Here is a 14206-nt window from a genome sequence, read left to right on the forward strand (position 1 = left end):
TGGAACAGACTCAGTTTCAAGGGGGGAAACGCCCTGCAGGGAGGGCAAAGCGCTTGCAAGCCCTTCCCCCTTTTGTTTTCAGAATGGGTGTTAACCCACCAAAACAGTCTCAAGCTGCACCAGGGGAGGTTTAGGCTGGATGTTAGGAGGAAGTTCTTCCCAGAAAGAGAGATTGGCCACTGGAATGTGCTGCCCGGCAGGTGATAGAGTCACCATCACTGGAGGTGTTTCAGAAGAGATTGGATGAGGCACTTGGTGCCATGGTTTAATTGATCAGATGGTGTTGGGTGAGAGGTTGGGCTCAATGATCTCAAAGCTCTTTTCCAACCTGGTTAATTCCGTTCCACTCCATTCCATTCCATTCCAGTCACAACAATAATCAAGGAGTTTCTTACAAAGTCTGTCTCTGTGTTTCACCATGGTTTTTCCAGAGCGGGGGGGGTGGGTGTTAAAAAATAGAGAAGATGACAGAATGGCTCTTATTAAAATATTCTAAATAGAAAATATTCATAAATAGACATCATATAAATAGATAACTCTAAAATATTAATACATGTAAAGAATTACAAATGTATTACATGTTAGAACATTAAAATGTTCTAAATACAAATTCTTTCTAAATCTGTAATATAAATATATAGACACATGAAATGCAATATATTTGCATTTTATATGTTTATCTGTACGTTATAATGTTAAACTAAGTAGAGAAGTCATTAACTTCTGCAAATATTTTAAAGCTTCTGTGGTCATGCAGTTGACTGCAAATAAGTACAAGGATCATAGAAGCATAGAATGGGTTGGGTTGGAAGGAGCCTTAAAGATCATCCAGTTCCAACTGCCCTGCTTTGGGCAGGGACACCTCCCACTAGCCCAGGTTACTCAAGGCTTTGTCCAACCTGGCCTGGAACACCTCCAGGGAGGAGGCAAACAGGGAGACAGCACCAAGGAGAACAAAACCACATCTTGCTTACAGCATAGCAATTGTGAGATACCATTAGCTGATGTATCTCATTCCATATAAAAGAATAGAGTAGAGTAGAGTAGAGTAGAGTAGAGCAGAACAGAACAGAACAGAATAGAATAGCAGTAGAATAGAATAGGAGTAGAATAGAATAGAATAGAATTAACCAGGTTGGAAGAGGCCTTTGAGATTATCGAGTCCAACCCATGTTACATTACCTTTATTTAACTAATAGTTTTCAAATGAGCATCCCAAAGGATCAACAGGAAAACAAAAGAGACATGAGATTGAAATCTACCTTGGAAATGACATTCAAGGCTGTCAGTGCAAGTGGATTAAAACCAAACTCCAGCAACAGTCTTGCAAACAACATGAACATGTATGGCTGAGGAGTAGTTTCCCCCTGGCTATTTCTTTAATGAGAGCAGACAAGACTTAACATCTCTTCCTTTTAATCCTAGTGATGACAACCACCACACCAGTGACGACCGTCTGTGTGAAGAATGTCTGCACCTGGTCCCAGTGGTACGACTCCACGCAGCCTGGAGACACAGCCGATGGGGGAGATGATGAAACGTTTGAGAAGCTGAAAGCTAAAGGATACAGCGTGTGTAAAAATCCAACTTCTGTGCAATGCAGGGCCACAGACTACCCTGATAAAGACATAAGTGCTCTGAACCAGACGGTGGAGTGCAGTGAAAGTCGAGGGCTGATATGCAACAACACAGACCAAGAGCCTCAGAAGTGCTACAATTATGAAATCAGAGTTTTGTGCTGCACGTACATCCCCTGTTCAGAGATAAAAACCACAACCCCAGAAACCACACGGGAAGCTACAACAACTGCTGCTCTGCAGTCCACACCATCCACAACACCGACCGGGACAAAACAAGCCCAAACAACAAAAGGCTCTACTGTGACTGCAACCACAAGCAGCAGTAGCAGCACCTCCAACATATCTCTACCTCCAAAAGAAGGAACAACCACCACAACCACCATACCAGCACCAACCAGAGTGAGCAGAACCAGCACCTCCACTTCCTCTGAGGCAAGCACCACAACATCTGCAACCACCTCTGCTCCAGGAGAGGCATCCACTGCGCCCACTCAGGGTCGTACATCACCAACCACCACCACTACTGGCACTGGAGAGCAAACCCTGACCACAGCTGGCACCACAGCTAGCCCAGCTACTGCTGCCCAAACAACAGAAGGCTCCACCAGCAGGGCCAGCACAGCCAAGACATCTCCACCTGCTAAGATACTAACCACTGTCCTCAAGTCCACAAGTGTTACTGGCTCAGCCACCACCAGCTCCAGCACCTCCACTTCCTCTGAGGCAAGCACCACAACATCTGCAACCACCTCTGCTCCAGGAGAGGCATCCACTGCGCCCACTCAGGGTCGTACATCACCAACCACCACCACTACTGGCACTGGAGAGCAAACCCTGACCACAGCTGGCACCACAGCTGGCCCAGCTACTGCTGCCCAAACAACAGAAGGCTCCACCAGCAGGGCCAGCACAGCCAAGACATCTCCACCTCCTAAGCTACGAACCACTGTCCTCAAGTCCACAACTCTGCCTGGCTCAGCCACCACCAGCTCCAGCACCTCCACTTCCTCTGAGGCAAGCACCACAACATCTGCAACCACCTCTGCTCCAGGAGAGGCATCCACTGCGCCCACTCAGGGTCGTACATCACCAACCACCACCACTACTGGCACTGGAGAGCAAACCCTGACCACAGCTGGCACCACAGCTGGCCTGGCTACTGCTGCCCAAACAACAGAAGGCTCCACCAGCAGGGCCAGCACAGCCAACACATCTCCACCTCCTGGGATACGAACCACTGTCCTCAAGTCCACAACTCTGCCTGGCTCAGCCACCACCAGCTCCAGCACCTCCACTTCCTCTGAGGCTAGCACCACAACATCTGCAACCACCTCTGCTCCAGGAGAGGCATCCACTGCGCCCACTCAGGGTCGTACATCACCAACCACCACCACTGCTACCCAAGGAGAACAGACAGTGACCACAGCTGGCACCACATCTGGCCTGGCTACTGCTGCCCAAACAACAGAAGGCTCCACCAGCAGGGCCAGCACAGCCAAGACATCTCCACCTCCTAAGCTACGAACCACTGTCCTCAAGTCCACAACTCTGCCTGGCTCAGCCACCACCAGCTCCAGCACCTCCACTTCCTCTGAGGCAAGCACCACAACATCTGCAACCACCTCTGCTCCAGGAGAGGCATCCACTGCGCCCACTCAGGGTCGTACATCACCAACCACCACCACTACTGGCACTGGAGAGCAAACCCTGACCACAGCTGGCACCACATCTGGCCTGGCTACTGCTGCCCAAACAACAGAAGGCTCCACCAGCAGGGCCAGCACAGCCAAGACATCTCCACCTCCTAGGATACGAACCACTGTCCTCAAGTCCACAACTCTGCCTGGCTCAGCCACCACCAGCTCCAGCACCTCCACTTCCTCTGAGGCAAGCACCACAACATCTGCAACCACCTCTGCTCCAGGAGAGGCATCCACTGCGCCCACTCAGGGCCATGCATCACCAACCACCACCACTGCTACCCAAGGAGAACAGACACTGACCACAGCTGGCACCACAGCTAGCCCAGCTACTGCTGCCCAAACAACAGAAGGCTCCACCAGCAGGGCCAGCACAGCCAAGACATCTCCACCTGCTAAGATACTAACCACTGTCCTCAAGTCCACAAGTGTTACTGGCTCAGCCACCACCAGCTCCAGCACCTCCACTTCCTCTGAGGCAAGCACCACAACATCTGCAACCACCTCTGCTCCAGGAGAGGCATCCACTGCGCCCACTCAGGGTCGTACATCACCAACCACCACCACTACTGGCACTGGAGAGCAAACCCTGACCACAGCTGGCACCACAGCTGGCCTGGCTACTGCTGCCCAAACAACAGAAGGCTCCACCAGCAGGGCCAGCACAGCCAACACATCTCCACCTCCTGGGATACGAACCACTGTCCTCAAGTCCACAACTCTGCCTGGCTCAGCCACCACCAGCTCCAGCACCTCCACTTCCTCTGAGGCAAGCACCACAACATCTGCAACCACCTCTGCTCCAGGAGAGGCATCCACTGCGCCCACTCAGGGTCGTACATCACCAACCACCACCACTACTGGCACTGGAGAGCAAACCCTGACCACAGCTGGCACCACAGCTGGCCCAGCTACTGCTGCCCAAACAACAGAAGGCTCCACCAGCAGGGCCAGCACAGCCAAGACATCTCCACCTCCTAAGCTACGAACCACTGTCCTCAAGTCCACAACTCTGCCTGGCTCAGCCACCACCAGCTCCAGCACCTCCACTTCCTCTGAGGCAAGCACCACAACATCTGCAACCACCTCTGCTCCAGGAGAGGCATCCACTGCGCCCACTCAGGGTCGTACATCACCAACCACCACCACTGCTACCCAAGGAGAACAGACAGTGACCACAGCTGGCACCACATCTGGCCTGGCTACTGCTGCCCAAACAACAGAAGGCTCCACCAGCAGGGCCAGCACAGCCAACACATCTCCACCTCCTAAGCTACGAACCACTGTCCTCAAGTCCACAACTCTGCCTGGCTCAGCCACCACCAGCTCCAGCACCTCCACTTCCTCTGAGGCAAGCACCACAACATCTGCAACCACCTCTGCTCCAGGAGAGGCATCCACTGCGCCCACTCAGGGTCGTACATCACCAACCACCACCACTACTGGCACTGGAGAGCAAACCCTGACCACAGCTGGCACCACATCTGGCCTGGCTACTGCTGCCCAAACAACAGAAGGCTCCACCAGCAGGGCCAGCACAGCCAACACATCTCCACCTCCTGGGATACGAACCACTGTCCTCAAGTCCACAACTCTGCCTGGCTCAGCCACCACCAGCTCCAGCACCTCCACTTCCTCTGAGGCAAGCACCACAACATCTGCAACCACCTCTGCTCCAGGAGAGGCATCCACTGCGCCCACTCAGGGCCATGCATCACCAACCACCACCACTGCTACCCAAGGAGAACAGACAGTGACCACAGCTGGCACCACAGCTAGCCCAGCTACTGCTGCCCAAACAACAGAAGGCTCCACCAGCAGGGCCAGCACAGCCAAGACATCTCCACCTGCTAAGATACTAACCACTGTCCTCAAGTCCACAAGTGTTGCTGGCTCAGCCACCACCAGCTCCAGCACCTCCACTTCCTCTGAGGCAAGCACCACAACATCTGCAACCACCTCTGCTCCAGGAGAGGCATCCACTGCGCCCACTCAGGGTCGTACATCACCAACCACCACCACTACTGGCACTGGAGAGCAAACCCTGACCACAGCTGGCACCACATCTGGCCTGGCTACTGCTGCCCAAACAACAGAAGGCTCCACCAGCAGGGCCAGCACAGCCAACACATCTCCACCTCCTGGGATACGAACCACTGTCCTCAAGTCCACAACTCTGCCTGGCTCAGCCACCACCAGCTCCAGCACCTCCACTTCCTCTGAGGCAAGCACCACAACATCTGCAACCACCTCTGCTCCAGGAGAGGCATCCACTGCGCCCACTCAGGGCCATGCATCACCAACCACCACCACTGCTACCCAAGGAGAACAGACAGTGACCACAGCTGGCACCACAGCTAGCCCAGCTACTGCTGCCCAAACAACAGAAGGCTCCACCAGCAGGGCCAGCACAGCCAAGACATCTCCACCTGCTAAGATACTAACCACTGTCCTCAAGTCCACAAGTGTTGCTGGCTCAGCCACCACCAGCTCCAGCACCTCCACTTCCTCTGAGGCAAGCACCACAACATCTGCAACCACCTCTGCTCCAGGAGAGGCATCCACTGCGCCCACTCAGGGTCGTACATCACCAACCACCACCACTACTGGCACTGGAGAGCAAACCCTGACCACAGCTGGCACCACAGCTGGCCCAGCTACTGCTGCCCAAACAACAGAAGGCTCCACCAGCAGGGCCAGCACAGCCAAGACATCTCCACCTCCTAGGATACGAACCACTGTCCTCAAGTCCACAACTCTGCCTGGCTCAGCCACCACCAGCTCCAGCACCTCCACTTCCTCTGAGGCAAGCACCACAACATCTGCAACCACCTCTGCTCCAGGAGAGGCATCCACTGCGCCCACTCAGGGTCGTACATCACCAACCACCACCACTGCTACCCAAGGAGAACAGACAGTGACCACAGCTGGCACCACATCTGGCCTGGCTACTGCTGCCCAAACAACAGAAGGCTCCACCAGCAGGGCCAGCACAGCCAAGACATCTCCACCTCCTAGGATACGAACCACTGTCCTCAAGTCCACAAGTGTTACTGGCTCAGCCACCACCAGCTCCAGCACCTCCACTTCCTCTGAGGCAAGCACCACAACATCTGCAACCACCTCTGCTCCAGGAGAGGCATCCACTGCGCCCACTCAGGGTCGTACATCACCAACCACCACCACTGCTACCCAAGGAGAACAGACAGTGACCACAGCTGGCACCACATCTGGCCTGGCTACTGCTGCCCAAACAACAGAAGGCTCCACCAGCAGGGCCAGCACAGCCAAGACATCTCCACCTCCTAAGCTACGAACCACTGTCCTCAAGTCCACAACTCTGCCTGGCTCAGCCACCACCAGCTCCAGCACCTCCACTTCCTCTGAGGCTAGCACCACAACATCTGCAACCACCTTTGCTCCAAGAGAGGCATCCACTGCGCCCACTGAGGGTCGTACATCACCAACCACCACCACTACTGGCACTGGAGAGCAAACCCTGACCACAGCTGGCACCACAGCTGGCCTGGCTACTGCTGCCCAAACAACAGAAGGCTCCACTAGCAGGGTCAGCACAGCCAACACATCTCCACCTCCTAGGATACGAACCACTGTCCTCAAGTCCACAACTCTGCCTGGCTCAGCCACCACCAGCTCCAGCACCTCCACTTCCTCTGAGGCAAGCACCACAACATCTGCAACCACCTCTGCTCCAGGAGAGGCATCCACTGCGCCCACTCAGGGTCGTACATCACCAACCACCACCACTACTGGCACTGGAGAGCAAACCCTGACCACAGCTGGCACCACAGCTGGCCTGGCTACTGCTGCCCAAACAACAGAAGGCTCCACCAGCAGGGCCAGCACAGCCAAGACATCTCCACCTCCTAAGCTACGAACCACTGTCCTCAAGTCCACAACTCTGCCTGGCTCAGCCACCACCAGCTCCAGCACCTCCACTTCCTCTGAGGCTAGCACCACAACATCTGCAACCACCTCTGCTCCAGGAGAGGCATCCACTGCGCCCACTCAGGGCCATGCATCACCAACCACCACCACTGCTACCCAAGGAGAACAGACAGCGACCACAGCTGGCACCACAGCTGGCCCAGCTACTGCTGCCCAAACAACAGAAGGCTCCACCAGCAGGGCCAGCACAGCCAAGACATCTCCACCTCCTAAGCTACGAACCACTGTCCTCAAGTCCACAACTCTGCCTGGCTCAGCCACCACCAGCTCCAGCACCTCCACTTCCTCTGAGGCAAGCACCACAACATCTGCAACCACCTCTGCTCCAGGAGAGGCATCCACTGCGCCCACTCAGGGTCGTACATCACCAACCACCACCACTACTGGCACTGGAGAGCAAACCCTGACCACAGCTGGCACCACAGCTGGCCTGGCTACTGCTGCCCAAACAACAGAAGGCTCCACCAGCAGGGCCAGCACAGCCAAGACATCTCCACCTCCTGGGATACGAACCACTGTCCTCAAGTCCACAACTCTGCCTGGCTCAGCCACCACCAGCTCCAGCACCTCCACTTCCTCTGAGGCTAGCACCACAACATCTGCAACCACCTCTGCTCCAGGAGAGGCATCCACTGCGCCCACTCAGGGCCATGCATCACCAACCACCACCACTGCTACCCAAGGAGAACAGACAGTGACCACAGCTGGCACCACATCTGGCCTGGCTACTGCTGCCCAAACAACAGAAGGCTCCACCAGCAGGGCCAGCACAGCCAAGACATCTCCACCTCCTAAGCTACGAACCACTGTCCTCAAGTCCACAACTCTGCCTGGCTCAGCCACCACCAGCTCCAGCACCTCCACTTCCTCTGAGGCAAGCACCACAACATCTGCAACCACCTCTGCTCCAGGAGAGGCATCCACTGCGCCCACTCAGGGTCGTACATCACCAACCACCACCACTACTGGCACTGGAGAGCAAACCCTGACCACAGCTGGCACCACAGCTGGCCCGGCTACTGCTGCCCAAACAACAGAAGGCTCCACCAGCAGGGCCAGCACAGCCAAGACATCTCCACCTCCTAAGATACGAACCACTGTCCTCAAGTCCACAACTCTGCCTGGCTCAGCCACCACCAGCTCCAGCACCTCCACTTCCTCTGAGGCAAGCACCACAACATCTGCAACCACCTCTGCTCCAGGAGAGGCATCCACTGCGCCCACTCAGGGCCATGCATCACCAACCACCACCACTGCTACCCAAGGAGAACAGACAGTGACCACAGCTGGCACCACAGCTAGCCCAGCTACTGCTGCCCAAACAACAGAAGGCTCCACCAGCAGGGCCAGCACAGCCAAGACATCTCCACCTCCTAAGCTACGAACCACTGTCCTCAAGTCCACAACTCTGCCTGGCTCAGCCACCACCAGCTCCAGCACCTCCACTTCCTCTGAGGCAAGCACCACAACATCTGCAACCACCTCTGCTCCAGGAGAGGCATCCACTGCGCCCACTCAGGGTCGTACATCACCAACCACCACCACTACTGGCACTGGAGAGCAAACCCTGACCACAGCTGGCACCACATCTGGCCTGGCTACTGCTGCCCAAACAACAGAAGGCTCCACCAGCAGGGCCAGCACAGCCAAGACATCTCCACCTCCTGGGATACGAACCACTGTCCTCAAGTCCACAACTCTGCCTGGCTCAGCCACCACCAGCTCCAGCACCTCCACTTCCTCTGAGGCAAGCACCACAACATCTGCAACCACCTCTGCTCCAGGAGAGGCATCCACTGCGCCCACTCAGGGCCATGCATCACCAACCACCACCACTGCTACCCAAGGAGAACAGACAGTGACCACAGCTGGCACCACAGCTAGCCCAGCTACTGCTGCCCAAACAACAGAAGGCTCCACCAGCAGGGCCAGCACAGCCAAGACATCTCCACCTGCTAAGATACTAACCACTGTCCTCAAGTCCACAAGTGTTGCTGGCTCAGCCACCACCAGCTCCAGCACCTCCACTTCCTCTGAGGCAAGCACCACAACATCTGCAACCACCTCTGCTCCAGGAGAGGCATCCACTGCGCCCACTCAGGGTCGTACATCACCAACCACCACCACTACTGGCACTGGAGAGCAAACCCTGACCACAGCTGGCACCACATCTGGCCTGGCTACTGCTGCCCAAACAACAGAAGGCTCCACCAGCAGGGCCAGCACAGCCAAGACATCTCCACCTCCTAGGATACGAACCACTGTCCTCAAGTCCACAACTCTGCCTGGCTCAGCCACCACCAGCTCCAGCACCTCCACTTCCTCTGAGGCAAGCACCACAACATCTGCAACCACCTCTGCTCCAGGAGAGGCATCCACTGCGCCCACTCAGGGCCATGCATCACCAACCACCACCACTGCTACCCAAGGAGAACAGACAGTGACCACAGCTGGCACCACATCTGGCCTGGCTACTGCTGCCCAAACAACAGAAGTCTCCACCAGCAGGGCCAGCACAGCCAAGACATCTCCACCTCCTAGGATACGAACCACTGTCCTCAAGTCCACAAGTGTTACTGGCTCAGCCACCACCAGCTCCAGCACCTCCACTTCCTCTGAGGCAAGCACCACAACATCTGCAACCACCTCTGCTCCAGGAGAGGCATCCACTGCGCCCACTCAGGGTCATGCATCACCAACCACCACCACTGCTACCCAAGGAGAACAGACAGTGACCACAGCTGGCACCACATCTGGCCTGGCTACTGCTGCCCAAACAACAGAAGGCTCCACCAGCAGGGCCAGCACAGCCAAGACATCTCCACCTCCTAAGCTACGAACCACTGTCCTCAAGTCCACAACTCTGCCTGGCTCAGCCACCACCAGCTCCAGCACCTCCACTTCCTCTGAGGCAAGCACCACAACATCTGCAACCACCTCTGCTCCAGGAGAGGCATCCACTGCGCCCACTCAGGGTCGTACATCACCAACCACCACCACTACTGGCACTGGAGAGCAAACCCTGACCACAGCTGGCACCACAGCTGGCCTGGCTACTGCTGCCCAAACAACAGAAGGCTCCACTAGCAGGGTCAGCACAGCCAACACATCTCCACCTCCTAGGATACGAACCACTGTCCTCAAGTCCACAACTCTGCCTGGCTCAGCCACCACCAGCTCCAGCACCTCCACTTCCTCTGAGGCAAGCACCACAACATCTGCAACCACCTCTGCTCCAGGAGAGGCATCCACTGCGCCCACTCAGGGTCGTACATCACCAACCACCACCACTACTGGCACTGGAGAGCAAACCCTGACCACAGCTGGCACCACATCTGGCCTGGCTACTGCTGCCCAAACAACAGAAGGCTCCACCAGCAGGGCCAGCACAGCCAAGACATCTCCACCTCCTAAGCTACGAACCACTGTCCTCAAGTCCACAACTCTGCCTGGCTCAGCCACCACCAGCTCCAGCACCTCCACTTCCTCTGAGGCTAGCACCACAACATCTGCAACCACCTCTGCTCCAGGAGAGGCATCCACTGCGCCCACTCAGGGCCATGCATCACCAACCACCACCACTGCTACCCAAGGAGAACAGACAGCGACCACAGCTGGCACCACAGCTAGCCCAGCTACTGCTGCCCAAACAACAGAAGGCTCCACCAGCAGGGCCAGCACAGCCAAGACATCTCCACCTGCTAAGATACGAACCACTGTCCTCAAGTCCACAAGTGTTACTGGCTCAGCCACCACCAGCTCCAGCACCTCCACTTCCTCTGAGGCAAGCACCACAACATCTGCAACCACCTCTGCTCCAGGAGAGGCATCCACTGCGCCCACTCAGGGCCATGCATCACCAACCACCACCACTACTGGCACTGGAGAGCAAACCCTGACCACAGCTGGCACCACAGCTGGCCCAGCTACTGCTGCCCAAACAACAGAAGGCTCCACCAGCAGGGCCAGCACAGCCAAGACATCTCCACCTCCTAGGATACGAACCACTGTCCTCAAGTCCACAACTCTGCCTGGCTCAGCCACCACCAGCTTCAGCACCTCCACTTCCTCTGAGGCAAGCACCACAACATCTGCAACCACCTCTGCTCCAGGAGAGGCATCCACTGCGCCCACTCAGGGTCATGCATCACCAACCACCACCACTGCTACCCAAGGAGAACAGACAGTGACCACAGCTGGCACCACAGCTGGCCTGGCTACTGCTGCCCAAACAACAGAAGGCTCCACCAGCAGGGCCAGCACAGCCAAGACATCTCCACCTCCTAAGATACGAACCACTGTCCTCAAGTCCACAACTCTGCCTGGCTCAGCCACCACCAGCTCCAGCACCTCCACTTCCTCTGAGGCAAGCACCACAACATCTGCAACCACCTCTGCTCCAGGAGAGGCATCCACTGCGCCCACTCAGGGTCGTACATCACCAACCACCACCACTACTGGCACTGGAGAGCAAACCCTGACCACAGCTGGCACCACAGCTGGCCTGGCTACTGCTGCCCAAACAACAGAAGGCTCCACCAGCAGGGCCAGCACAGCCAAGACATCTCCACCTCCTAAGCTACGAACCACTGTCCTCAAGTCCACAACTCTGCCTGGCTCAGCCACCACCAGCTCCAGCACCTCCACTTCCTCTGAGGCAAGCACCACAACATCTGCAACCACCTCTGCTCCAGGAGAGGCATCCACTGCGCCCACTCAGGGTCGTACATCACCAACCACCACCACTACTGGCACTGGAGAGCAAACCCTGACCACAGCTGGCACCACAGCTGGCCCAGCTACTGCTGCCCAAACAACAGAAGGCTCCACCAGCAGGGCCAGCACAGCCAAGACATCTCCACCTCCTAAGCTACGAACCACTGTCCTCAAGTCCACAACTCTGCCTGGCTCAGCCACCACCAGCTCCAGCACCTCCACTTCCTCTGAGGCAAGCACCACAACATCTGCAACCACCTCTGCTCCAGGAGAGGCATCCACTGCGCCCACTCAGGGTCGTACATCACCAACCACCACCACTACTGGCACTGGAGAGCAAACCCTGACCACAGCTGGCACCACAGCTGGCCCAGCTACTGCTGCCCAAACAACAGAAGGCTCCACCAGCAGGACCAGCACAGCCAGCCCATCTACTTCTCCACAAGAAGGAACAACCATCATCACAACCACAACACCAGTGCCTAAGTCAGCCACCCCCATTACCACCACCTTGGGGAGCACTACTGGCTGCCAGCCACGCTGTGCCTGGACACAGTGGTTTAACGTGGATACGCCCAGCCCTGGAAGCCAAGATGGAGACGAGGAGACCTATGAGAATATCCGAGCTGCTGGCTTCGCTCTCTGTGAAAGGCCAGAAAACATCACGTGCCGTGCTAAGGATTACCCCACCAGGAGTCTGGAGCTGCTGGGACAGGTAGTTGAGTGCAGTGTTGACACTGGGCTGGTGTGCAAAAACGAGGAGCAGGTCAAGAAGTACCCTCTGTGCTTCGACTACGAGGTGCAGGTGCTGTGCTGTGACCGCACACACTGCCAAACCACAGCAGCTACTTACAGCACAACCACTACACCACCTGCAACAACCACACCCAGCAGTGGCTCCAGCACCTCCACTTCCTCTGAGGCAAGCACCACAACATCTGCAACCACCTCTGCTCCAGGAGAGGCATCCACTGCGCCCACTCAGGGTCATACTTCACCAACCACCACCACTGCTACCCAAGGAGAACAGACAGTGACCACAGCTGGCACCACAGCTGGCCCAGCTACTGCTGCCCAAACAACAGAAGGCTCCACCAGCAGGACCAGCACAGCCAACACATCTCTTTCTCCAACAGAAGGAACCACTGTCCTCAAGCCCACAACAGCTTCCTATGGCACCTCAGCAGCCTCCACCACCAAGCCTGCAGGAGCCCACACCATAGCAACCCAAACTCAAGCACCAACAGCTGCTCCTGCTACTCTTCCCCAGAAAGGAATGACCACCACCTCAGCTGGCACCACAGTTCTCACCACTACCACTCTGCCAACAATAGAAGGCACCACCTCCATCAGTTTTCCTGGCTCAGCCACCACCAGCTCCAGCACCTCCACTACCACTGAGGGAACCACAACATCTGCAACCACCTCTGCTCCAGGAAAAGCTTCCACTGGGCCCACTCAGGGTCGTGCATCACCAACCACCACCACTACTGGCCCTGGTGAGGAAACAGTAACCACAGCTGGCACCACAGGTCCTACTACTACCACTGTCCCAAGTGAAGGCACCACTTTCATCAAGACCACCAGCAGAACCACCTCTGCCCCAGGACAGGCATCCACTTTGCCCGCTCAGGGTTCTACATCAGGCACGACCACCTCTGCGGTCTCTGGAGGAAAATTGGCAACCACAGCTGGCATCACAGGTCTCACCACTTCCATTCTGCCAACAGAAGGCACCACCTTCCTTGGGACCACTGTCAGCACCACCTTTGCTCCAGGACAAACATCCACTTGGACCACTGTCAGCACCACCTTTGCTCCAGAACAAACGTCCACTTGGAGCACTGGCAGAACCACCTCTGCTCCAGGACAAACATCCACTTGGACCACTGGCAGAACCACCTCTGCTCCAGGACAAACATCCACTTGGACCACTGGCAGAACCACCTCTGCTCCAGGACAAACATCCACTTGGAGCACTGGCAGAACAACCAATGCTCCAGGACAGGCATCCACTTGGCCCAGTGAAGGTCCTACATCATACACAACCACTTCTCCAGGGGAAGGAAAAACGTTTTCCACAACCAAGCCAGGTAGGTCCTTGTCTGTGTCTGTAAAGGTTACACAGCAGAAGAACCTTGGTGTCATTGTTTTCTTCCTTACTCCACTATCTGTCCTATTGTTCCCAGCAGAGAGACCCCACTTTTCCTTTCTGTCCCATCCAAGCATGTGAATGGAACT

General features: G+C 56.2%; 1 protein-coding gene across 1 annotated transcript in view; it reads left to right on the forward strand.

Annotated features, from left to right (window-relative positions):
• Positions 1 to 14206, forward strand: part of LOC137446155 (mucin-5AC-like) — a 66925-nt gene that overhangs the window by 38823 nt on the left and 13896 nt on the right. The window contains 2 exon segments of the mRNA XM_068148544.1: positions 1426 to 3381; positions 4255 to 14058. Of these exon segments, the coding sequence (XP_068004645.1) occupies positions 1426 to 3381; positions 4255 to 14058 (11760 nt within the window).

The sequence above is a fragment of the Melanerpes formicivorus genome, unplaced genomic scaffold, assembly GCF_026170545.1.
Source record: "Melanerpes formicivorus ecotype bairdi unplaced genomic scaffold, bMelFor1.0.p_v2 SCAF_16, whole genome shotgun sequence".
Taxonomy (NCBI): domain Eukaryota; kingdom Metazoa; phylum Chordata; class Aves; order Piciformes; family Picidae; genus Melanerpes; species Melanerpes formicivorus.